The sequence below is a fragment of the Puntigrus tetrazona genome, chromosome 4 (genome assembly GCF_018831695.1).
Source record: "Puntigrus tetrazona isolate hp1 chromosome 4, ASM1883169v1, whole genome shotgun sequence".
NCBI classification, from domain to species: domain Eukaryota; kingdom Metazoa; phylum Chordata; class Actinopteri; order Cypriniformes; family Cyprinidae; genus Puntigrus; species Puntigrus tetrazona.
Genome location: NC_056702.1, coordinates 5,189,575 through 5,216,405, shown reverse-complemented (window position 1 = coordinate 5,216,405; position 26,831 = coordinate 5,189,575). Strand labels below are relative to the sequence as shown.

Genomic DNA, 26,831 nt, shown 5'->3' with positions numbered 1-26,831 from the left:
ATAAACACTGCTTTTGTTAAACTTTTCTACTGAAAATGTATTTTATGTTTTTACAATTACATCTGAGTTAACTTTACTGAGAAGGTGGTGTTTATCGAAAAAAGTGACATTTACGTCTTGGATGGCACAAAATAATGAATTAATCGAAAAGAATCATTAACAATATTTTTCCTAAATGTAAACATGCGCTAAACATGCCCCGCATTTTTAACAGGGTCTTGGAAAAACAGTTGTTGTCCTGAAATGAAGAGCAGTGAGAAGCTCCCTCCTGTGGTGATAAAAGGACAAGACCCTTGTCTGCTCCTCTTTACAATAAGAAGTGTTTTACTGCCATCTGCTGGACAGCATTATAGCACATGTTTATTTCAGTTATTCCACTAGTCTTTACAAGGTATACTAGGTGAATGTATTATATTTTAATTATATTTAATGTATGTAATAAACATTCATCAGAATATCTAACAATAAACTTTACTAAAGTGTATTTTTTTAATTTTATCTTGGTAAGAATAAAAATGAATTGAATAAAACCCAGAGCTATATTATGCATTTATTCAAAAAGAGATTAAAATATTACTTATATTTAAATTAAGAATGGCAATTAGTTTTAATTTAGTTAGTAAGTTTAGATAGGTTTTTGTATGTGTTTGAAGTGTTCAGATTTATAAAAGTCAGTGATCGTTGCTTGTCTGTTCTGTGTTCAGGTTCAGGTTTGATGCTGAATAGAAGCTGCAGTGTTTCTGTATCAATCTGCTTGAAGTTTAGTGTGATTTATCTCCACACTGACTTCTGACTGACACGAGTCTGTCTCTTCACGCTGGAGGAGGAGTCCCGCTCATCAGCGCTCACACTTTATTGATATATATGGAGAAAATCAAACTGCTGCTTTCTGATTTGTCACTGATTGTGTTTGATGATTTCCTCTGTTGTGTCTAATAAGGTAACAGTGAGTGTCATTGGCAGCTGTGAGTCTCTCTCTCTCTCTCTTTAGGGGTCTGACAGGAGACAGTTTCTTCAGTGTGTTTCAGGAGCAGACGAGAAACATTCATCAAGAAAACAAGATGAAGAGCTGTCTGACACTTATTTTATTGTCTTCATTGGTTAAGTTTATTACAGCTAGTAAGTATTCCCAGGGACAGATGAAATTCTATATTTTTTAAATAAAACTTTCTATTGTATATGTCAATTTTATTTTAAATTGTTATTATGCCGTTATTCTAACAACTTAATATTGTATTGTTGTAATCAAATTGTTTGATGTATCTCTCATGTGTAGACAGTGTGAGTGTGAGGCTGGTGAATGAAGACACCAGTCTCTGTTCTGGTCGAGTGGAGGTTCTTCATGATGGTCAGTGGGGAACTGTGTGTGATTATAACTGGGATATGACTGATGCTGCAGTGGTGTGTAGAGAGATGAGCTGTGGAGAGGCTTTACAAGCAACAGGATATTCTTACTTTGGAAAAGGATCAGGAAAAATCTTAAGGTATGTGCAGTGTAAAGGATCAGAGTCTTCATTAAAGGACTGTAGATCAAGTGGATGGGATGATCCAAACAGGTGTGGCAATCATAATTCTGATGCTGGAGTCAGATGCTCAGGTAAGCAATTTTATGCACCTCATCGTTTAATCACTTATTAACCTTTCTTCTCTTAACACAACATATGCAATGTAGAATAATTTAATACATTTTCTTTCGAAACTAGGTATAAACGATAAACTTACAAGTAGTTGTGAAATAGTTTTTTAAAATCCATTTTTTATTTGTTTCTTTCTTTTTTTCAATATTAATTCAATCAAACAATAGACTTAAACATTCAGTTATTGTTTGTTTGTAACACATTCAAAGTAAGACGGGTTCATTCACTCACAGTAAAACTGGCTTTATGTATTCTCCAAATACTTAGAAACCATAAACTATGGACGATTTGCCAGACTTGCTGATGGACCTCACCTGTGCTCTGGGAGGTTAGAGGTTCTTCGTGGGAACACGTGGATGTCAGTGTGTGAGTCTGTCTTTGACCAGCAGGATGCAGAGGTTGTGTGTAGAGAGCTGGACTGTGGGGCTCCTGTACAGGTGCTGAGAGAAGCTGCTTTTGACAAAGGAGACACTCAGATGTGGACACGAGAGATTCAGTGCAGAGGAAATGAATCAACCATTCGACGCTGTCCATCATCAACTTTAGAAAATATGAATTGCACCCATGATAATCATGTGGGAATGATATTTTCTGGTAAAATGTTTAACTTACTTATTTTACAAATTAATTTGTTACATATACTAAAATAGAAGAAAATTACAGAAACAATTTAAGAGACTGACAATATTAAACAGTTAAAAAAACTGAGAATTACTCAGATTATGTGTGTTCACTTACTTGAATCTCTTTTATTTATTTATTTATTAGTAAGCTCTGTATTCTCTCATTAGGATACACTGATGTCAGGCTGGTAAACGGTTCAGACTCTTGTTCTGGAAGAGTGGAGCTTCAGTATCTCAGTAAATGGGGCACAGTTTGTGATGCATGCTGGGATATGAGAGCTGCCAGTGTCCTCTGTAGACAGCTGAATTGTGGGATTGCTGTGTCTGTTGTGGGATCAGACTGGTTTGGAGAGGGAAGAGGTGAAATCTGGGCTGATGTGTTTGATTGTGACGGGAATGAAACAAAACTCTCAGAATGTTTCATCTCTTCATGGAGTCGAGCTGAACGTTCTCATAGAAGAGATGTTGGAGTCATCTGCTCTGGTGAGGATCTTGCTGAAAAAGTTAAATGCATCAATCAACTTGCAATCAGTTTTGCCACTTTTATGAATTTATTTCTAAGCAACTTTTGAACCTAGCACTTAGCCTTTTTTTTTTTTTAAAAAAAGGTGATATTAAAATGGCAGATGTTTTTCCTCTAAAAAACACAAAAAGAGGAACCCATTAAACAGCTAGCCATCCAAGCAGTGCATCGGTCTGGAGAGAGCTGTCAAGTAGCATACACTTCATATGAAAATTAAGTTGCTAGTTGCAGCTATGGAATAATAATTATTTATGTTGCACCATCTTATTAACTTGTTTCTAAAATTGTTCCTCATTTAACAACATCAAAGTCTCCAGAGAGGTAAATCCCTAAAATAACAAAAGCCCTGAAAACAAAAAGCAGAGTGAATTTTAAAAAGCAAGTAAAACACCTGTAAAAATAAACACATTGTGACCTGCAGTATTTTAACAGACCTTTTTGCAGTATATTAATACATGCTTAAAAATCGCCCCCAAAAAAGGAAATAATTACATTACTTAGTTACCTTTTATGGAAAGTAATTTGTTACATTACTTTTGCGTTACCTTTTAAATGTGAGCAGAGCTTGATTGCTTGGTTTTAATATGATAAGTTATTTTATCAGTAAGTGTAATGAGTAAATCTCAGGCTGAAGGAAGAGTAAATTGACGTCTGTACAGTAGAATGAAGAAGAAAGTTCAATTGTTAGTTTAACTAAAGTCATTTTTGCTTATTATTATGGTTGAATTGAAGACATTTGTTTATAAAATGGGATTAGATACATTTGTGTTATTTAACATGTTTAGTTATTGCATGTTTGTGTCATATTCTGAGTTTATATTTCACTGTTCATTTTGATGAATACTAGCATCATTTCCACAGAACACACAACACCACTTTAAAAAATAAAAAAGTAACTCTCAAGTTTTGTTTCGCCAACACTGCTCATAATATATATTTATATTACGTATATGGACAGATCTAAATGAACATCAATTTTCAAATTCAATTTTTTGTTTAGACAGCACAAAAAGGACACACATTTGCATGACGATTATGTAATGATTTTACTGTGCAGTGACATCACTAATTCACAATGTGTTTTAAAATATTTTAACAATTAATCAGCCTGCTATAACAACTTCCCCTGAAAATCCATTTAATGCACATCTTCTCCACAGGTTCCTCTCTGTCTCTTCATGACGGTCTGGTGCGGTTGTCTGGAGAGAGACAGTGTGAGGGGGAGCTGGAGGTTTTCATCCATCAGGTCTGGAGGAGAGTTCTGCTGGACTCCTGGAGTCTCACTGAATCCTCTGTGGTCTGCAGACAGCTGGGCTGTGGCTCTGCGCTCAACTTCTCCGGCTCCTCTTCATCCAGTCCTGAACACAGTCATGAGTGTGTGACGGGCTTCCAGTGCTCTGGGAGTGAAGCTCATCTGGGGAACTGCAGCTCTCCACAAACTCTCAACTGCAGCTCCACACAACAGCTGTCCATCACCTGCCTTGGTGAGAACAACAACATCTGGACAGATTTTGGACAGTTGTTGGAGATCAATAATGAGTTTCTCTTTCTCTGAATATCAGGTCGCGGGTCCATCAGGCTGGTGGGTTCTGGGGGAGACTGTGCAGGGAGGCTGGAGGTTTTTCACGGCGGCTCATGGGGGACAGTGTGTGATGACTCCTGGGATATTAAAGATGCCCATGTGGTGTGCAGACAGCTGCAGTGTGGAGTGGCCCTCAGTAACCAGCAGGTACCAGCCTGGTTTGGTCCTGGTTCTGGACACATATGGCTGGATGAGGTGGAGTGTGAGGGGAATGAGACGTCCCTGTGGAGCTGCTCTTCTCCAGGCTGGGGACAACATGACTGTAATCACAAGGAGGATGTAGGGGTCGTGTGCTCAGGTAAACAGAAAACAATGATCTCAATAATAACATTTTAATAACTTCTGTATGTGACTAATGGATAACAGTATCCAGTGTATTTGCATTGCACATTAACAGCAGCGATCAACTGAATACATTTTTATTTAGTAAATGAATGAATGAATCTGTTAACACTTTCCTGATCTGCACAACTCATGTCTGTTTCAGAGGTTACTTAAATCGATGTATTTACTGATTGGGGGATGTACATTATGTGTTTGATCAATAGTATTAATGAATGAAATTTATTAATTTGATATGTGTCTGTCTAGCAATAATACAATAAATATGCTGCAAACATCAATCAGAAGATGGATTTTTCAATAATGGATTATCAATATATTATATATAACTTTATTTTTTGCAAATTAAAACAAACACAAACAATGTTAATGGAGGAAATGTTGAATTCTTTATTTTTAATTCATTATCAGACTGAGGCGACGCAAGAGCTGAGGTTATTTTATGATACTTTTTCATCTAGAGTTTAAAGAGATCAGGTTAACTGAAGGCTGTGAAGGGAATGTGGAGGTTTTCTACAATGGATCCTGGGGTAATGTGTGCTGGAACCAGATGGACAGAGACACAGCGAGTCTGATCTGTCAAGAACTGAACTGTGGAAGATCTGGTGTTTTGTCTGATTCTACATCAAGAGTAAAATCAGCTCCTAACTGGATGGATGAAGTAACTTGTCGTAAACATGACTCCACTTTATTGCAGTGTCCTTCTTCACCCTGGGGACAGAACTACTGTGGTGAACATGAAGTGGCCAAAATTATCTGTTCGAGTAAGGATAATTTAAATGGTTTTTGGATGTAATATGTTCAGGTTTATGTGGTAATGAAACATTTTTTCTGCAAAACTAAATGGAGGAGATGGTAAGAGTCTTGATTATAAAATGTTTTATTTCAGTGGAGGAGAGTGATGAGATTCCTCGGAGCCGTCTGAAATGTTCAACATCTCCTCACCAGAGACAGTGTTCAAGTAAACTTCCTGATAATACATTTGTTAATGTTTCTTAATTTAAGCACATATTTACCTAATATATTATCTGTGCATTGCAATATTTGCATTTAAAATACCATCTTCACTTTTAGAGTGTATTTTGTTTTGTAAATGATGTACTGAAGCTGCTCACTTCTGGTTGATGTGTTTCAGATCATGTTCCTCTCAGACTGAGTGGAGGTAAGGGCCGGTGCTCTGGGAGGCTGGAGGTGTATCATAACGCTGTGTGGGGCTCAGTCTGTGATGATCAGTGGGACATCAGAGATGCTCAGGTGGTCTGCAGACAGCTGGGTTGTGGAGCAGCACTGAGGGCTGATGGGAATTCAGTCTTTGGTGCTGGTGAAGGTGTTGTGTGGATGAACAGAGTCGAGTGCAGAGGGAATGAGATTCACCTGTGGGACTGTCCTCTCTCCCTGAAAAACCACACTGACTGCTCCCACAAAGAGCACGCTGGACTCACCTGTGCAGGTCACAGCAGAACAAGAACAAATATTTGATCATCAGTGCTATTCAAATTTGCACGAGTGTTAATGTTTGTCTCTTATCACAGATGTTTCAGATGTGTCAGTGTCCTCTACTCCTCACACAACAACATCAGTTTCTCCTCCAGTGCGCTCAACATCAGTCTCTCTTTCACAAACTCCTCCAGCAGAGTCTCTCTCCGTCTCCCCAGAGCTTGTGATTGTTCTGGGAGTTGTGCTCTTACTGCTCTTAGTGCCACTGCTTATACTGATTCAGCAGAACAGAGTGATGAGGAGAGGTAGGAGAGATCCAGAGACTGTCATATTGTGTTTTATTCAGTGTGTGATCAGTCATGTGTTTGTCTGTCTACACTCACAGCTCTCTCTAAGAGGAGACACAGGACGACGACTGAGGCTGTTTATGAGGAGATTCAGCACAGACACAATCACTTCACTCAGAGAGGTGAGACATGAGCCATCGATCTCATTTAATAGCTTTAATAAGAGTCTGTCAGACAGTTGATGTTCATCTATTATTAGTCCTGTTAAACCTCCTGCTTCAAAACACAGGATTCCTGACAGAAAACCACAGAGCTGCAGGTGCATGTTTACGTGTGTGTGTGTGTGTGTGTGTGTCTGTCTCTGTGTGTGTGTGTGTGTGTGTGTGTGTGTGTGTGTGTGTGTGTGTGTGTGTGTGTGTGTCAGTGAGTGTCTCTTCCTGTGTGTATTTTTAGAGGGACATAAGCAGGTCCTCATAAGTTTATATATACAGTAGGAGCAGGTGTGTGTGTGTGTGTGTGTGTGTGTGGGGGTTTGTGTGTATTTATGGAACTCAGTGAGGAATTAGTTAATGTGTGTTTACTAGTAGGCCTAAACAACATGGGATTTAAGTATTTAACATTATCTACTGTATATTAATGCTTTGAATAAAAAGAAAACATGTTAAGTAATATATTGTGAGTAATTTGTTGTGTAATGATTTATGATCTAAAGAAAAGAGGATTCAGTCTGTTTGTAAAGTTGAACATTTTTCTGTCTTTTCTTTAAAAAGGGAGTCTGATCTCTGAAGAACTGCATTCTGGGTATGAAGATGCTGATGAGCTTCTCTCAGGTCAGAGAAATTAAATATTCAAAACAATGATGTAATGATGAAATCAATTGATGTAAAAAGTAATTAAATAAATAAATAGATAAATAAACAAATGAAATACATCTCAATCTTTTAAAACCACACATAGACAGTAAAAGATAATTGTAACACTAAGATACGTGACCAGAGACTCAACTATTTACAAAAATATAACTTTCTTGTGTTAGAAAAAGAGTTAAAGACTGGATATTATGATGATGTCACCGACAGCGGTGGTCTGAAAGGTCAGTGAGTTTGTAACTGATCACATGATTTATTACTAGAATCATGACTAAAACAAAACAAAACGGCATCTTTTACATTGTTTCTAAATATATCCCAAAATATCCTACGTTTTGATTCAGGAGAGAAGAAGGAAATCACTCCAGGATACTACGATGATGTCATCACAGATGGACTGAAACCAGATTATGAGACAGGTTTTACTCTAATATTATTCATACACGCAAACAAACACACACACACACACACACACACACAACATTATTTATGTATGTATTTATGTATGTGTGCATATATATAAAGTGATTCATCATCCATTTGTTTGTAGTTTTTAATTAAAGTAGTAGGCACACAGAACAATAGTAAAACACAGAATGTCTCTCATTATATTTTTATTATTATTTGGTAAATTTGCAGAAGTCACACCTGAGAGCTATGATGATGTCATGACTAGTCTCCATGTTGAAAAAGGTGTTTTTTCTTTATTATTATTATTATTAATATTATTATTATTGTTATGATGCCTGTGTAACACAATACCTTTTAAAGTGATGCTCAGTATTGATGTGGTGATGTTTATATCTTCATGTATGTGCAGTGAACACACCGGAGCATTATGATGATGTCATCATTAATGGACGGATCTTTGAAGGTCTAACAGGTGACTCACACAGCACTACTTTTTATTATCATTTCTAATAACCTAATAATCTCAGAAAGAGATCAATGACACAAGCTGTGTGACGTATTATTACATGAAGGTTTTTTCCTCCTGTATCAGAGGGAGATCAGGAGTATGATGATGTGAAGAACAGCAATGAAGATGAGAAAAACCTGCTGGGTAGCTTATTGTTATTTTAATGTTTCTGTTTTTATTTTATACATCGTTCAACTCCATTTTAACTAAGTAATGATGTAATTATGACAACAAAAGCCATGAATTTGCTTTCGTTTTTAAAAACAGAGTATGACGATGTGGGGAGGAGTCACGTAAAGAGAGGAGGGGCCATATGGCTCAAGACCACACCCACTGCTTCTGTTCTTTAAAAAGTTACTGGAGCTGCTGGGAGTGTCTCATACTGCCGTTAATACATCCCTGCCATGTGTTTTACAATTTTTCCAATCTTTGTATACAATATCTTGTGTTACATGCTTTGCAAAAATAAAAAAATTCAGTGAGTTTGGAAATTTTGCATTAGCTCCTTCTGCAGGATGATGTTGGACTAATTCTTATGAAATTGTTTTAAATAAAAATATAAGTGGAGTGAAGAAAAAACGATAAACAAAAGACCTAAGAAGAAACATCTGTCCTTTCACCCTCCTTCTCTCCTGAGCAGCTAAATCTTGACTTAGGAGTGGCAAAAACTAATGTTACTAATATTATGTATTTACGTATCTTCAGAATTCATAATACAAGAATGATATTCATAACCTGTCATGCTAAAAGTAAGTTGGTAAATTGGTTACGTGCTTTACTCAGATCAACAGACGCACGACGAAGACCCAGGTTTCTCCCAAGTTTATGAAGATTAAATTGTGTTTTAGGCTGAACGGGGCTTTAATTTCAATTGATTTCAACTTAGTACCCTTTGGTAAAGCGGAGCGAGGTGTAAAGTTGACCCACGTTTTGTATTTTGTCATTTCTTCAAGTTCATATGAGCTCTGCTTTATTTAATGGTTGTTTCTACCGTCTTTATTATTTAAATTGACATTTTTTTAAACTTCTTTGTAAACGTGAACTTTATTTATCATATTTGTCTGTATATGTATGTATTTGTTTTCTTTGTGTTGTTTCACTGAGATTTAATGGCGCTCTTCTCGGGCAGAAGAAAGAGAGAACTTGAAGCACCCGTCAGAAACTCTCTGTCTCTCTTGTTTGGGAGAAGCACCTTGTATTCTGAATGAAATCTTTTGTAGAATTGAGTTCTGCTCAGGAGGGGTCTCAACCAAAGCTACTGTTCTGGTCATGTGTCCACTTTCTTGCATAAAAAGCACTGAAAAGTAAACGTAATAACAACATTTGACAACATTTATTAAAAACTAAGATCACCTGTGCATTACCTCCATCTTGTGGCTGAATTCTGTAGTGCAGGTTCTGAATCTAATTTTGTTTCATGTACGTAAATCATTTTAATCCGTGTTTCTGATAATATTAATAATGTGTGGTTCTCTTGTGTCCAAACAAATATGGCCATATCATGTTATTCTTTAAAAAGAAAGTTGGCTTTGTACAACCTGATGAAATTAAATCAAATCAAATCTGTCTACACATACATAAAATTGCAGTTTCAGCTCACATAAAGAAACCAACACACTTTTGTATGATGAACTTGTAGGAAACTAACAGAGAACCAGGACTGTGGCCAATTAATATTATCATACTTTTTTTAGTTGAGAAATAAATACAACCAAACAGTGCATTCAGGAGCAAACTGTCACCAAGCCAGCAGAGAGAGCCCTTACCTCTGGATGACCTGTGGTCACTTCTCTGCTTCTACTTCCTGTTTGGGGACCATAAATACTGAAGCAGGCCCCTCACCTGCCTTTTGTGTTGTTCGTTTATAGTTTCCCTTGTTCTAGATTCTTTGGTTTTGACCCTGCCTGTTTTCATATATTTATGCAGTCATTTCTTGTTTTGGCAGCTTTGGCATTCCCAGTCAGAGAAGCTGTCTCTGTAATACTTTCACTAGTAAGAAGTGACTCTTGTCTGCTCGTCTTTTCAAAAGTGCTTTGCTTCCATCTGCTGGACAAGTAAAGCATTGCAGCATTACATGCACCTGATTATTGCTGTTATTGCATTATTCCTTAAAACTGCACATTTTGCTCGTCTCAATATTTTACACACCTGTTTTAGATCATCAGCTCCAAAAGTGCTCCAAAAAGCAGCGGATCCTGAGGAACAGGATTAAAAACCACTGCTTTAAAGTGTACCTATTGAAAGTGGATAAAATTAAGTTAAACAAAAACTCAAATGATATTACAAAAATAATTGCTTTAGACAATATAGGTTATATCAGGGCATAATCATATTTGAATGTTTTCTTGGTTAGAATAAAGGAACGAATTAAAAAAATCCACTTACAGTAATTGTATGCACACTTTATTCAGAAACAGTTCATAAGATACAAATGATAAATTCATTAAAATTAGTCATGAGAATCAGTTCTTGTAAAGTTTGTGTAAATATTTGAAGTGTTCAGATTTATAAAAGTCAGTGATCGTTGCTTGTATGTTCTGTGTTCAGGTTCAGGTTTGATGCTGAATAGAAGCTGCAGTGTTTCTGTATCAATCTGCTTGAAGTTTAGTGTGATTTATCTCCACACTGACTTCTGACTGACACGAGTCTGTCTCTTCACGCTGGAGGAGGAGTCCCGCTCATCAGCGCTCACACTTTATTGATATATATGGAGAAAATCAAACTGCTGCTTTCTGATTTGTCACTGATTGTGTTTGATGATTTCCTCTGTTGTGTCTAATAAGGTAACAGTGAGTGTCATTGGCAGCTGTGAGTCTCTCTCTCTCTCTCTTTAGGGGTCTGACACGAGACAGTTTCTTCAGTGTGTTTCAGGAGCAGACGAGAAACATTCATCAAGAAAACAAGATGAAGAGCTGTCTGACACTTATTTTATTGTCTTCATTGGTTACGTTTATTACAGCTAGTAAGTATTCCCAGGGACAGATGAAATTCTATATTTTTTAAATAAAACTTTCTAATGTATATGTCAATTTTATTTTAAATTGTTATTATGCCGTTATATGTTATTCTAACAACTTAATATTGTATTGTTGTAATCAAATTGTTTGATGTATCTCTCATGTGTAGACAGTGTGAGTGTGAGGCTGGTGAATGGAGACAGTCTCTGTTCTGGTCGAGTGGAGGTTCTTCATGATGGTCAGTGGGGAACAGTGTGTGATTATGACTGGGATATGACTGATGCTGCAGTGGTGTGTAGAGAGATGAGCTGTGGAGAGGCTTTACAAGCAACATGGAATTCTTACTTTGGAAAAGGATCAGGAAAAATCCTAAGGTATGTGCAGTGTAAAGGATCAGAGTCTTCATTAAAGGACTGTAGATCAGATGGATGGTATGATCCATACAGGTGTAACAATCATAATTCTGATGCTGGAGTCAGATGCTCAGGTAAGCAATTTTATGTACCTCATCATTTAATCACTTATTAACCTTTCTTCTCTTAACCCAACATATGCAATGTAGAATAATTTAATACATTTTCTTTCTAAACTAGGTATAAACGATAAACTTACAAGTAATTGTGAAATAGTTTTTTAAAATCCATTTTTTATTTGTTTCTTTCTTTTTTTCAATATTAATTCAATCAAACAATAGACTTAAACATTCAGTTATTGTTTGTTTGTAACACATTCAAAGTAAGACGGGTTCATTCACTCACAGTAAAACTGGCTTTATGTATTCTCCAAATACTTAGAAACCATAAACTATGGACGATTTGCCAGACTTGCTGATGGACCTCACCTGTGCTCTGGGAGGTTAGAGATACTTCATGATCAGTCGTGGATGTCAGTGTGTGAGTCTGTCTTTGACCAGCAGGATGCAGAGGTTGTGTGTAGAGAGCTGGACTGTGGGGCTCCTGTACAGGTGCTGAGAGAAGCTGCTTTTGACAAAGGAGACACTCAGATGTGGACACGAGAGATTCAGTGCAGAGGAGATGAATCAACCATTAGATTGTGTCCAACTTCAAGGGACATACAGTGCTCTCAAGACAACAATGTGGGACTGACATGTTCTGGTAAATTGTCATTGTTTATTCTGTTAGTAAATAAATCAAATCCAACATTTGAATCACTCAATATACAAAAATGTAATTGTTTAATTAACATTTCTTTTGAGCATGTAAAATATTATGAATGTTAACAACAGCAATGAAAATAAACAATCAATTCTCTTCCCTTTAAACTAATCTGTTACATCTCTAATTTCTTGTCCAGGATACACTGATGTCAGGCTGGTAAACGGTTCAGACTCTTGTTCTGGAAGAGTGGAGCTTCAGTATCTCAGTAAATGGGGCACAGTGTGTGATGCATGCTGGGATATGAGAGCTGCCAGTGTCCTCTGTAGACAGCTGAATTGTGGGATTGCTGTGTCTGTTGTGGGATCAGACTGGTTTGGAGAGGGAAGCGGTGAAATCTGGGCTGATGTGTTTGATTGTGACGGGAATGAAACAAAACTCTCAGAATGTTTCATCTCTTCATGGAGTCGAGCTGAACGTTCTCATAGAAGAGATGTTGGAGTCATCTGCTCTGGTGAGCAAACTCTCACCTCACTGAAGTCATGGGTTTCAGATTAAAACTAAACATTTTAACAAATGTAGTATATTTTAGTCAAATACTGAATAACAAATAAATGCTCTCTCCAGAAAGTAAAGCTCATCTGGGGAACTGCAGCTCAACACAAACTCTCAACTGCAGCTCCACACAACAGCTGTCAGTCACAAACTTAGGTGAGAAAACTTCATCTGGACAGATTCTTCAGATCCTTCAGTGATCAATAATGAGTTTCTCTTTCTCTGAATATCAGGTCGCGGGTCCATCAGGCTGGTGGGTTCTGGGGGAGACTGTGCAGGGAGGCTGGAGGTTTTTCACGGCGGCTCATGGGGGACAGTGTGTGATGACTCCTGGGATATTAAAGATGCCCATGTGGTGTGCAGACAGCTGCAGTGTGGAGTGGCCCTCAGTAACCAGCAGGTACCAGCCTGGTTTGGTCCTGGTTCTGGACACATATGGCTGGATGAGGTGGAGTGTGAGGGGAATGAGACGTCCCTGTGGAGCTGCTCTTCTCCAGGCTGGGGACAACATGACTGTATTCATAAGGAGGATGTAGGAGTCGTGTGCTCAGGTAAACAGTTGTATTTAAAGTAGTGTGCAAACATCTTAAAGTATTGCAAGTAAAAATAATCAAATTTAAAAAAGAAGAAAAAAATAGCAAACAAACTGCAACTTTGACTTTGGTCAAAACACTGCTTTTGAATATCACCCAAGTGCAACTACTCAGTGGTTGAAATAAATAGGTTTGAGTGAAAGCTGAGTATGTGCTCATGTTTTTTTCTAGAGTTTAAAGAGATCAGGTTAACTGAAGGCTGTGAAGGGAATGTGGAGGTTTTCTACAATGGATCCTGGGGTAATGTGTGCTGGAACCAGATGGACAGAGACACAGCGAGTCTGATCTGTCAAGAACTGAACTGTGGAAGATCTGGCAGTGAACCCAGTTATTCAGAGGGACTGAAGACTCATGACTGGCTGGATTTTTTTAAATGTCGACGACATGATTCTAGTTTATGGCAGTGTCCATCTACACACTGGGGACAATATAACTGTGATAATGAAGTCGCTAGAATCACCTGCTCAAGTGAGATGATATTTAACTCATTTATGATGGCTGAAATTGTCATGTTTTATTTATTTAAATATCACTCATCTTTTATTTTGTTCTATTGAGTAGTAAATGAAATTTGAACATGTTTTAATCTCAGAGGATCAGACACAAGAGTCTCCTCAGAGTCTTCTGACATGTTCTACCTCACCTTCTCCATACAAGAGACAGTGTTCAAGTAGGTTTATTATAATTTGTATTATTATTTATTGTTTATCAACTTTCTTGTGAATGTTGAAGCTGCTCACTTCTGGTTGATGTGTTTCAGGTCATGTTCCTCTCAGACTGAGTGGAGGTAAGGGCCGGTGCTCTGGGAGGCTGGAGGTGTATCATAACGCTGTGTGGGGCTCAGTCTGTGATGATCAGTGGGACATCAGAGATGCTCAGGTGGTCTGCAGACAGCTGGGTTGTGGAGCAGCACTGAGGGCTGATGGGAATTCAGTCTTTGGTGCTGGTGAAGGTGTTGTGTGGATGAACAGAGTCGAGTGCAGAGGGAATGAGATTCACCTGTGGGACTGTCCTCTCTCCCTGAAAAACCACACTGACTGCTCCCACAAAGAGCACGCTGGACTCACCTGTGCAGGTCACAGCAGAACAAGAACAAATATTTGATCATCAGTGCTATTCAGATTTGCACGAGTGTTAATGTTTGTCTCTTATCACAGATGTTTCAGATGTGTCAGTGTCCTCTACTCCTCACACAACAACATCAGTTTCTCCTCCTCAGTGCGCTCAACATCAGTCTCTCTTTCACAAACTCCTCCAGCAGAGTCTCTCTCCGTCTCCCAGAGCTTGTGATTGTTCTGGGAGTTGTGCTCTTACTGCTCTTAGTGCCACTGCTTATACTGATTCAGCAGAACAGAGTGATGAGGAGAGGTAGGAGAGATCCAGAGACTGTCATATTGTGTTTTATTCAGTGTGTGATCAGTCATGTGTTTGTCTGTCTACACTCACAGCTCTCTCTAAGAGGAGACACAGGACGACGACTGAGGCCGTTTATGAGGAGATTCAGCACAGACACAATCACTTCACTCAGAGAGGTGAGACATGAGCCATCGATCTCATTTAATAGCTTTAATAAGAGTCTGTCAGACAGTTGATGTTCATCTATTATTAGTCCTGTTAAACCTCCTGCTTCAAAACACAGGATTCCTGACAGAAAACCACAGAGCTGCAGGTGCATGTTTACGTCTGTGTGTGTGTGTGTGTGTGTCTGTCTCTGTGTGTGTGTGTGTGTGCGTGTGTCAGTGAGTGTCTCTTCCTGTGTGTATTTTTAAAGGGACATAAGCAGGTCCTCATAAGTTTATATACACAGTAGGAGCAGGTGTGTGTGTGTGTGTGTGTGTGTGTGTGTGTGTGTGTGTGTGTGTGTGGGTTTGTGTGTATTTATGGAACTCAGTGAGGAATTAGTTAATGTGTGTTTACTAGTAGGCCTAAACAACATGTGATTTAAGTATTTAGCATTATCTTCTGTATATTAATGCTTTGAATAAAAAACATGTTAAGTAATATATTGTGAGTAATTTGTTGTGTTTTCACTAACATAATGATTTATGATCTAAAGAAAAGAGGATTCAGTCTGTTTGTAAAGTTGAACATGTTTCTGTCTTTTTTTAAAAAAAGGGAGTCTGATCTCTGAAGAACTGCATTCTGGGTATGAAGATGCTGATGAGCTTCTCTCAGGTCAGAAATGAAGCACGTATTCATTCCACATTACACACACACACACACACACACACACACACACACACACACACACACACACACACACACACACACACACACACACACACACAGACACACACACACACACAACAGACACACACACACACACACACACACACACACACACACACACACACACACACACACACACACACACACACAAAATGACCTAAATAAATAAGTAAATAATAAATATAATGGACACAGTTGATGAAATATTTGAATAATGACTCAATACTGCTGTTTATTTATATATTAAGAGCTTGTTCTCCTTTTTTAGCAAAAGAGTTCAGTAACGCCTATTATGATGATGTCACCAACGACAGTGGCCTAAAAGGTCAGTGACCTTTTTATCTGTTCACTTGATTAAACACTAAATGCTCAATACATTTTCAGTCTGCTGATCTGCAACAAGGTCATATTTTGACTTTTGTATCAAACATATTGTGTGTTGATGCAGAAGAGATGCTGAAGGAAATCACCCCGGGATACTATGATGATGTCATCACTGATGGGCTGAAAGCGGACCGTGAGAAAGGTGTCGCTCTCTTACTCTACAGCAGCACATAATGTTAGGATCCCCATCTTGTGTGCTGTACTCTTATAATGTATTTCCCCATTGTTTCTTTTCCTGAGCTCTATCGCTGCGTTCAGTTTAACCTCAGAAGCTGGATCCGGGAACAACGTCTTAGGACTAGATGGGATACATCTGCAGCTGCTGGGCATCAGTATCGTGTGAACAACAATAGTTACTGTATGAGCATTGTTTTAAGGGGCATGTTTAGGGCTGGGGTAGTTATAGACGGGTAGAATAGTTAGAAAACGGTGTTTATCGTTATTTTCCAGCCACAGATTTTTCTCTTCTAGCCACAATCATAGTGACGTCACACCAAAGTGGAGCACGTTTCAGCAGAGAATCAGAAAAGTGTAAGACTTCACTCATGTTAGCATTAGCAATGTTAGCAAAACAGAGAATTGCACTGAATTTCTGAACTGCAGATGCTCACATTCACCACAGAAACATGTTCACAGACCTCCATAGAAATGAATCACCTACACCTCGTCAGTGCTGGCTAACTATAGCCCTGTTTCCTTTGTTCAGTTGTTGTTACTCTAGAGATGCTCTTTGTATTCCTAGTCTGCTCCAGGTCTGTTTATCCTTATTTCCTGCGTTTGCTTTTATTCTATTTCATTAATATCTTATCTGCATGCGGCTCTGTTTCATCTCCTCTTCATACAGGCCCTAAAATGAAACCGTTAGAGCAGTGGTTCCCAACCTTTTTTAACTCACAGCCCACACAACCAAACACATATGTTTCCGCGGCCCACTGCAAAAATTTTTAAATGAACCTGTTATTTGTGTCGGGTTAGTAACTGAGTACTCAGAAGCATGACTTTTAACTGTCTTTATTGAATAAACGGGTAATGTTGAATAACCAGAAAATGTGCATAATAGGTCACCAAGCCCTGAGACACTCGGGTTAACAATTCTTAAGTAAACGGGAAAACCAAATCCATTCAGAGGTCGGCAGCGCGTAGACCGTCATCGGAGCCATCAGTCAGAAGGAGCTGGCAGAGACCAGGGTTGAGACGAGCAGTCAAAACGTCAGAGAACTGGAACACTGGACAAAGACTAGAGTCAGGCTCGAGTGAGAAGCTCGAGTGAGAAGCGCAAATCGAGAGCAGATATAGAGCGAACGATTTAAGGGAGAGAAACCATTGAGCGAAATAAAGAGAAAAAGCAAAGAAAAAAAAGACCCAAAGGAAACTGAGACCGTGATCCCGCTTCCTGACCCTTTTTCATTTTTAACTGCAATGTGTTAACTACAAGTACAAATTTAGTAAAACGGATAACATGCAAAAAAAAAAAAAAAAAAAAAAAAAAGAGAGAAAACAAATTCTGGACTTGTTTACGTGCCAATTACGATAAACATCCGATAAACAACATCTATCACTCACCTAATGCGAAGGTTGGTGTTATTTAGCACTGATTAAGCGCTGTATGTCGGGCTGAAGTGAAGAAAGTTGCAAGCGAAGATCAGGCTCAACGTTAAGCTTATTCCGGTATTTTGTCTTGAGTGCCACCAACGCAGAAAATCCTAGCGCTAGGTACTCGCTGCTATATTTTCTTCTTTTAGGTTTATTTTGAGTCTTTTCTGTGTCCTGCTTACTTGTAGATGAAGTATTTTCCCTTTTCAGTGATCCCGTTGTCAACCATTTATCCATGTTTACATCTGTTTTGGCATGTATGCAGCAAAAATATGTTACATAGCCTAAATCGGCGGGTTGTTTTTAAACCAATCAACGACCTGGAATAGTGAACGCATAGTAACAGTTTATTATTATTTTTTGTTATTTAATTAATTATGATATTTAATTATTACTACACATTTTTACGTACATTAGCAATATTATTATTTCTATTGATAATAACTGGCGGCCCCCCTGCAATACCGTTGCGGCCCACTGGGCCCACTCTTTGTTGAGTTGTTGTTACTCTAGAGATGCTCTTTGTATTCCTAGTCTGCTCCAGGTCTGTTTATCCTTATTTCCTGCGTTTGCTTTTATTCTATTTCATTAATATCTTATCTGCATGCGGCTCTGTTTCATCTCCTCTTCATACAGGCCCTAAAATGAAACCGTTAGAGTATATTTAATACTGATATGTCAGATTAGCTCTGAATGTAATTGATGTGTCTGTGATTAATGTGTGAATTTCTAGAAAACACACCTGAGAGCTATGATGATGTCATGACGAGCGGACTGAACCCTGATATCAAAAAAGGTGTTTTTTTATCAGTTCAAAACATATATACACATTCCTATGAAGTCATATCGTTAGGGAAAATGTCTTTTTATCATGTTTAATTTGGCGTCATGTTCATATGTAGTAGACACACGAGAGAATTATGATGACGTCATCATTAATAAACCAAGCTCTCAAGGTATAACAGGTGAGACACAGAACTACATTTTAATCACTCTTTCCATGTTTACATGAGTGTGAGACGTCCTTGATGTGATTCAGTCCTTCAACGAGATAAAGTTTCAGACCGAGATGTTATTTTTGATGTCTTTCTTGATCAGAGAGAGTTCAGGAGGAGTATGATGATGTAATGAGTGTCAGTGAAGATGTGACAAACCTGATGGGTAAGTTCTTCTACTATCAACCTTTTCTCATCTGTTTGTTCTCTTTATATTTTTTTATCTGTTTGTGTTGTTGTTTATAATAACAGATTATGATGATGTGGAGGAGGAGTCAGACAAAGAAGGTGGACATTTGTCTCAATGATCACGTCCACTGTCTCTGTTCAACAAATATGAACAAAGTTTAAGTCACGTTCAGGTCCAGTCTCAGGTTTCCACATTTTTGTATTAAAACTGTTATGCCTCGTGAGATTTTGTTGTATAGCAATAACAATAAAAACACTCAAGACTTAAATACTTTTTTGTTTGTATTTCAATAAGAGTTTAAACAACACTTGAAGTGAAATATCTTATCTTGCCTTATAAATCACAATCATGTTGATAATTAAAGACGTCCTGAATATAAGCTCAAATGACCATCAGTGAGTGGACAAAGATGAAAAACATCTGCTTTTATTATTATTATTTTTTTTACTTCTGTTATCAGATGTGTTATAATAAATAAATAACCAATAAATAAATATACCTTATACATCTTTTGTCTGCTGGACATTTTACTTTTGAATGCATCATTTTTCAGGCTATAAGTCTTATTTCTTATTTCTATCTGAACTATCTGTAACATGTAAAATAAAAAAAAGTCAATTAAAATGTAGCTCTATTTCTTTTCTGGACACCACGTGTAATAATAATACAATGTATTCTTAATGCAACAAGTCTTGTTTTAAAAATCCTTGCTTTGTGTGATAGTTCACAGCACTATTGTTGATCTGATCGTCTCTACTTTGTAAGTCGTTTGGATAAAAGCTAAATGATTCAATATAAATGTAAACGCAACAGAATTCATAAATGAAAGCATGGTGTCAGTTCACTTATTGATACTCAGATCATCTTCACCTGCAGTACAGAGTCATTCATCGCTGCAGACGAGGAGCTTCTTTTGACAAACAATAATATGTAGCAGGTTTTGTTTTGTTTTATTGTAGGTAAGTATCCTCTTAACAGTGTTTCAGATAAAACTGTAGCTTGACGTTTCTTCTGTTTGTGAAAATAATCTGTGATTGCTTTGGTAACCAGCTGCAGTTGCTGTGATTGTTTAAGTCCCCCGATATAGCAAATAAACCCCTGACCGGCAGGTTATTATCAAATATAAAAATATGAATATATAAGACATACTACTCTCATAATTCTGTTACTCTGTGTAATATAATATATTTTAGTAAAATAAACAAATGTGCTCAGAAATGAGCACAAAATATAAATTAGATTTGAAGCCGTAATGTAGCTGTGATAAAATAAATAGATTAATTCTCTAGAAATGGCTTTTTTTTGGAGCTAATTAAAAAGGTTTGTAAGTGAGAAGCTCCCTCGTGTGGTGACACAATGTAAGACTTTGATCTGCTACTCTTTACAATAAGAAGTGTTTTTCTGCCATCTGCTGGATGAATCACACATTACAGTGTTCAAGTTCATCTACAGCTACTAATGTCTGTATAAGATAATAGCAGCTAATAGCACAGGAACAACATGTTTATTTACAAATCTTATCTAAATAGCCCTGAATAGTTATACAAGATCATCCCAGTTAATTATATTAATAAATGTGTTAACATACTGGTTTTTGTGCTCTTGTTCACATCAAAGCAGTGTTGTTAAAACACATTATAAATTATGCAGAGCTGTCCCGAATTTTTATTTTTTTGTAAATCATGTATGTATAGCAAAGATCAACTATTTGTGTGTGAAATGAAGTTGCTTGTATGTTCTGTGTTCAGGTTCATTGGCTCATGTGTAAAATGTGCTCATCTCTCAGGGCAGCGGTACTCGGTATTCATATTAATGTTATTTAATATATAATAAATAATTAGAAAATAATAATCAAGAATACCTAGAAAGTATGTATACATTTACTAAACTAAGACTAGTACATGTAAAAATATAAAATGAAAAAATGCATTGTCTATGCAGTGTAGACTACATTGTATTTTATGGTATTGTGGGATAACTTGCTTCAGTTTTGCAACAGTAAGGAATGCCTGTAATATGAATATTAAGTACTCCTGCCCTGAGAGCAGCACTTAGTACACCAAAAAGGACATTAATATGACTATTGAGTACTGCTGCCCTGTGGGTTATCTCATAAACAGCTTCGGTCCGATCGACTGATGAAGCACTTAAATGAAAATGCATGCTATATAATATTAAGTCCTTGATTATTTGTTCTGTGCATCTTTGTCCACTACTTATCTTATTAAACGTTAGAGATGCTAATTGTTTTCATGAAAATACATGGCAAATACACTCACCTTGCAATAGGCCTCCCACGAATCGAATGAAACTACACATTCAAATTTCCAGACCCTGTCCCCGCTTCAGTTTCATTGGTTGAATCTTTAAACCAACCATTTTGCTATCTGCCCTCACAACATGTTTGAGTAAGTAAAACTCCCTTCTGCAACGAGACATCAGTCAAGGCACAAGAGCTGGCAACAACGCCGGTGACTGCTCCTAGAAAATGCCGCCAACCCCCAAAATGTCATTTTACACTTTTACAAATTTATGTACAGTATATATAAACTAATTTTGCACATTTTCAGTGTCATCTGTGTGTTTGTGTATTCTCTGCAGGTGTTTGGCTTTGATGCTGTAAATAAACTGGAGAGTTTCCTGTCTTCTGTAAATCCAAACCGTGTGTGTGTGTGTTTGTTTGTGTGAGTGTGCCATCCCTCACTGTGATCTTCATATCTGGGGAGGAGGAGTTTATCAGCGTTTTGATATACTGTATATGGAGACAATTATAAAAGCGTCGTCTGATTTGTCGCTGAAGTTGTTTGATGACTTCCTCTGTTGCGTCTAATAAGGTAACAGCGAGTGTGATTGGAGGGTGTTTCTCTCATTAAGAGGATGCCTGTACTTCTGTATCATCAGTGTGGAGAAGCTTGTTCTGGATGTTGAGTTAATCATGCTGAGGATGATGGGAAGGTGCCTGACACTCATTTTTCTGTCTGCAGTTGTAATACTCATCACAGCTGGTAAGTACACAAGTTAATAAATATAAAAATAAAACAGAGGGATGAAGAAATACCTTTTGATATTGGTCAGAATATTTTTTATTTTCTTATTATTTGCTTAGTTATTTGCTTATTATTGCTAAGTTTCAGATGACAACATTATTATTTATGAATTCAAAATATGACTCTGTCTCGTTTGTTTAAAATACTAGACCATGTGAATGTGAGGTTGGTTGATGGTCACAGTCGCTGTTCTGGTCGAGTGGAGGTTCTTCACAGAGGTCAGTGGGGAACAGTGTGTGATGATAGCTGGGATATGGTTGATGCTGAAGTGGTGTGTAGAGAACTGGACTGTGGAGAACCTGTAGATGTTCTGGGTCGTGCTCACTTTGGACCAGGATCAGGACCGGTCTGGATGGGTTTTGTCATGTGTAATGGATCAGAGTCTACGCTGAAGGACTGCTCATCAGCAGGATGGGACCAAAGTTACTGTAATCATGTTAACGATGCTGGAGTAATTTGCTCAGGTAACATCTGCACACTTGTGGCTACACCCAAATTTTGCTGTTCATATTGTATATAAAGTATGAACAGCCAAAGTACTCGATTCCATAGTTTACAACTGATGTAGACAATGTGCTCAAAGATAAGAAACATGGTAAATAAAAAAAATCAATACCCATTTTATAATTTTATCTTCATAAGGTTAATGTCCTATTCCATTTATGCCACGTTTGTGCATCAATAACATATGCCCTCTGTTATTCATGGTAAGAGAAATAATTACATTTTTACAAAACAAACACTTTTGTTTTGTTTAACACTTCTGGTTAAATGTGCATAATCATGTATGATTAGTTAATTAAAAGAAAAAACTATAATGGGTTTGCTGTCTTCATCAGTTTGTCTAAATATATGTTCACATGTATAATGTTCAATACAACTACAGTTTATGTCAAATGTTTTTTTTCACATTTCAGAATCTACTAATAGAAACTATTAATTCATCCAAATAAGAGGGATCATAAAAAAGTGCATGCTATTATTAATTAAGTGTTAACCTAAATTGGACATTTCACAAAAAAGATGTTTATATATAGGTCCTAAAAAATTGCGGTTCCCTAAGTGATTCAGTTTTTTCAATAGTGAGAGTTGATCCCTTGTTTGTCCTAAACAGTTGAACTGTTCTTCAGAAAAATCCTTCAAGCCCTACAAATTCTTTGGTTTTCCAGCATTTTTGTGGATTGGAACCCTTTAAAAACAACCCAATAAAATAAACAAACTGAACATTATCCAACCAGAGCAAGAGAAACCTCCTATAAATTCACACAAGCCTCTTACCTCGATATCTCGTTCATAGCATCCCTCCACCACCCCAATCTCCACTCCTCCTAGGTCTATTATTCCCTCTCGGGGGGGCACTCAGTGATCGGGTCGGATGCCGAGCCCTGTCCACTTTTCACGGACAAGAGTAAAAAATTCTGGACTCAGTAGTCCACAGAGTTCTGAGCCCTCTCCCTGACAGCACGCCAAACACACTTACTTTTACCGTTACTATGATTAATTATATGTAAGTACTCGTGAAATTCAAATGGTAACTGTCAGTTTGACAATAGTGGTCCTGACCAAACTGCAATTATTTATGTTCTTTCAGGAGTCAGGCTGGTTGGAGGTTCTCGCTGCTCTGGGAGGTTAGAGATACTTCATGATCAGACATGGATGTCAGTGTGTGAGTCTGTCTTTGACCAGCAGGATGCAGAGGTTGTGTGTAGAGAGCTGGACTGTGGGGCTCCTGTACAGGTGCTGAGAGAAGCTGCTTTTGACAAAGGAGACACTCAGATGTGGACACAAGAGATTCAGTGTAGAGGAAATGAGTCTCAGATTCACTTCTGCCCAACATCTCCATCACATAAAAATAACTGTCCTCATGACAGTCACGTTGGACTGATATGTACAGGTATGTGTTGGCCATTTCAGCAAGAAAGATTTATTTGATTTTGATAGATCTCTTCCCATTTTTTTCTGTACACAGAAACAAGAACTGTGCGTTTAGTTAATGGTAGCAGCCCCTGCAGTGGGACTGTGGAGGTTCTTCACAGAGGTCAGTGGGGAACAGTGTGTGATCTTGGTTGGGATATGGCCGATGCTGCAGTGGTGTGTAGAGAACTGGACTGTGGAGAACCTGTAGATGCTCTGAGTGGTGCTCAGGTTCGACTCGGATCGGGAGAAGTCTGGAGGAAAAATATAATGTGTACTGGATCTGAGTCTACACTGAGAAAATGTGGATCTGTTATATGGGGTCTTCAAGGTGTGTGTCAGAACAGTGCAGGAGTCATCTGCTCAGGTAAACTCAAAACTTTATTTTGTTAAAATAAAAAAGTAGTGCTTGTTTGGTTCTGAAAGCTTAATTCATTCTTAATGATGTTTAGCTATAAACTAATTTCGGGAGGAGCACACGTTGATAATTAACTCGGCTAGCTTCTCATTTCCTAATCACACCATTATCCAACCAGAGCAAGAGAAACCTCCTATAAATTCACACAAGCCTCTTACCTCGATATCTCGTTCATAGCATCCCTCCACCACCCCAATCTCCACTCCTCCTAGGTCTATTATTCCCTCTCGGGGGGGCACTCAGTGATCGGGTCGGATGCCGAGCCCTGTCCACTTTTCACGGACAAGAGTAAAAAATTCTGGACTCAGTAGTCCACAGAGTTCTGAGCCCTCTCCCTGACAGCACGCCAAACACACTTACTTTTACCGTTACTATGATTAATTATATGTAAGTACTCGTGAAATTCAAATGGTAACTGTCAGTTTGACAATAGTGGTCCTGACCAAACTGCAATTATTTATGTTCTTTCAGGAGTCAGGCTGGTTGGAGGTTCTCGCTGCTCTGGGAGGTTAGAGATACTTCATGATCTGTCGTGGATGTCAGTGTGTGAGTCTGTCTTTGACCAGCAGGATGCAGAGGTTGTGTGTAGAGAGCTGGACTGTGGGGCTCCTGTACAGGTGCTGAGAGAAGCTGCTTTTGACAAAGGAGACACTCAGATGTGGACACGAGAGATTCAGTGCAGAGGAAATGAGTCTCAGATTCACCTTTGTCCAACATCTCTGCCACACAAATACAACTGTTCACATGATAATGACATTGGATTGGTATGTGCAGGTGTGAGCAAAACTTTCCTGAAATCTTATGTCAAATCTTCAATTTTCTTCTCTCTCTTTTTTGTGATTCCTCTTACTGTCTTGTTTGATCTGTTCGTAAGAATTAAGTTTTTCTGCATTTAATAAACAGACCGTGTGAATGTGAGGTTGGTTGATGGTCCCAGTCCCTGTTCTGGTCGAGTAGAGGTTCTTCACAGAGGTCAGTGGAGAACAGTGTGTGAAGCTGGTTGGGATATGTCTGATGCTGCAGTGGTGTGTAGAGAACTGGACTGTGGAGAACCTGTAGATGCTCTGGGTGATGCTTATTTCGGATCAGGATCAGGACCAATCTGGACAAATCGTATTATGTGTACTGGATCAGAGACTACACTGAAGAACTGTGGATCTGTTGAGTTGTATAATTATGACTGTAATCATGATACAGATGCTGAAGTCATCTGCTCAGGTGAGCTGTTCTAAAATTTTAGCAATTACATTGCTATTGATCCACATGCCTTATATTGCAGTTCTAAAGTTTTATATTGATTTTATTAACACCAAGTATTGGCAACACAAAGATCATAGGTTCAATTCTCATGGAATGCATGAACTGAAAAAATGTTAATCTTGAATGCATCTGTAAGTAGTTCTTCCTCAGAGGTGTTTATTGTACAAACCCATTAACACAAGTTAAGTACACATTCAGTGTTTATTTGTGTCATCTAAGGCCAAGACTAATTATAGTATCAGTAGTTCATGTACATTTACAAGACAAAATATATGTAACAAAGTTTAATAAGATTTGTAACAATTTAAATGCACCTAAAATAGTTATCTGTCAGCATTATTGAATGTTAAAATAATATTTGTAAATGTTATAATCAAAGTTATTATAAAGTCTTGACTTTTTATTTTAGATAAATGTGGTTGTTTATACATTTATTATAACAATGGTAATGTAACATTTCTTGTGTTTTCTCTTTCTACTGCAGGAGTCAGGCTGGTTGGAGGCTCTCGCTGCTCTGGGAGGTTAGAGATACTTCATGATCAGTCGTGGATGTCAGTGTGTGAGTCTGTCTTTGACCAGCAGGATGCAGAGGTTGTGTGTAGAGAGCTGGACTGTGGGGCTCCTGTACAGGTGCTGAGAGAAGCTGCTTTTGACAAAGGAGACACTCAGATGTGGACACAAGAGATTCAGTGCAGAGGAAATGAGTCTCAGATTCAAATGTGTCCAGCACTGCAAAAACAGAACTGCTCTCATGATGATCACCAGGCACTTCTGTGTGCTGGTAAGAAGATTAATATGGGAGCAATTAGTAGCATATGTAGGATCATATGTGTCCCCCCCTTACACTTGGTGTGGACCTCACCACACCCACAGCTACAAAGAATGAATGAAAATATAAAAATAATCTCATAAACATATATAACTGTAATTCAGAATTTTTTCAAATCTATTTGTAATCTTTCAAATTATTTTAGTCTCTGTCTTTCTTTCTATTTCCCTCTCTCTTAGATGTAACACATGTGAGACTGGTAAATGGTAACAGTCCTTGTTCTGGTCGAGTGGAGGTTCTTCACAGAGGTCAGTGGAGAACAGTGTGTGATGATGGCTGGGATATGACTGATGCTGCAGTGGTGTGTAGAGAACTGGACTGTGGAGAACCTGTAGATGCTCTGGGTCGTGCTCATTTTGGTCAAGGATCAGGACCAATCTGGATGAGTTTTGTCTTATGTACTGGAAAAGAGTCTATGTTAAAGAACTGTGGATCAGCAGGATGGAATAAACATGGCTGCACTCACAATTATGATGCTGGTGTCATCTGCTCAGGTGAATAAAATTAAACCTCAAAGCATTCCACAGTTAAAA

At 38.0% G+C, this 26,831-nt stretch overlaps 4 protein-coding genes across 5 annotated transcripts in view; all 4 read left to right on the top strand.

The window, feature by feature from the left end:
- Positions 1-243: 243 nt before the first annotated feature.
- LOC122342835 (scavenger receptor cysteine-rich type 1 protein M130-like) lies at positions 244-9,332 on the top strand. Its single transcript, XM_043236975.1, has 20 exons — positions 244-273; positions 705-710; positions 941-965; positions 1,277-1,597; positions 1,905-2,231; positions 2,429-2,743; positions 3,944-4,267; positions 4,346-4,663; positions 5,169-5,471; positions 5,597-5,668; positions 5,843-6,157; positions 6,240-6,449; positions 6,530-6,613; positions 7,202-7,261; positions 7,468-7,524; positions 7,645-7,719; positions 7,940-7,993; positions 8,121-8,183; positions 8,304-8,363; positions 8,487-9,332. The coding sequence occupies exons 1-20, from the start codon at positions 244-246 to the stop codon at positions 8,567-8,569; spliced, it is 3,102 nt and encodes a 1,033-aa protein (XP_043092910.1). The 3' UTR covers positions 8,570-9,332.
- Positions 9,333-11,084: 1,752 nt separating this feature from the next.
- Positions 11,085-14,798, top strand: LOC122342834 (scavenger receptor cysteine-rich type 1 protein M130-like). The gene is made up of 11 exons (XM_043236974.1): positions 11,085-11,181; positions 11,346-11,663; positions 11,971-12,291; positions 12,491-12,805; positions 12,919-13,002; positions 13,080-13,397; positions 13,611-13,907; positions 14,032-14,109; positions 14,200-14,514; positions 14,597-14,657; positions 14,786-14,798. The coding sequence occupies exons 1-11, from the start codon at positions 11,124-11,126 to the stop codon at positions 14,796-14,798; spliced, it is 2,178 nt and encodes a 725-aa protein (XP_043092909.1). The 5' UTR covers positions 11,085-11,123.
- Positions 14,722-19,360, top strand: LOC122343482. Of its 2 annotated transcripts, none has more exons than XM_043237968.1 (9): positions 14,722-14,807; positions 14,888-14,971; positions 15,555-15,614; positions 15,937-15,993; positions 16,117-16,194; positions 18,379-18,441; positions 18,551-18,610; positions 18,744-18,806; positions 18,893-19,360. In XM_043237968.1, the coding sequence occupies exons 1-9, from the start codon at positions 14,798-14,800 to the stop codon at positions 18,946-18,948; spliced, it is 531 nt and encodes a 176-aa protein (XP_043093903.1). In that variant the 5' UTR covers positions 14,722-14,797; the 3' UTR covers positions 18,949-19,360. The 2 variants fall into 2 exon arrangements, with proteins under 2 accessions (XP_043093903.1, XP_043093902.1); XM_043237967.1 differs by having other exon boundaries at positions 18,548-18,610.
- A 2,377-nt stretch (positions 19,361-21,737) lies between these two features.
- The window catches only part of LOC122342833 (deleted in malignant brain tumors 1 protein-like), a 91,656-nt gene continuing 86,562 nt past the window's right edge, over positions 21,738-26,831 (top strand). Inside the window, exons 1-6 of the mRNA XM_043236973.1 lie at positions 21,738-21,835; positions 22,027-22,341; positions 23,469-23,771; positions 23,847-24,158; positions 24,681-24,983; positions 25,113-25,427. Of these exons, the coding sequence (XP_043092908.1) occupies positions 21,766-21,835; positions 22,027-22,341; positions 23,469-23,771; positions 23,847-24,158; positions 24,681-24,983; positions 25,113-25,427 (1,618 nt within the window). The 5' untranslated portion in view covers positions 21,738-21,765. The remainder of the gene's footprint in view (positions 21,836-22,026; positions 22,342-23,468; positions 23,772-23,846; positions 24,159-24,680; positions 24,984-25,112; positions 25,428-26,831) is intronic.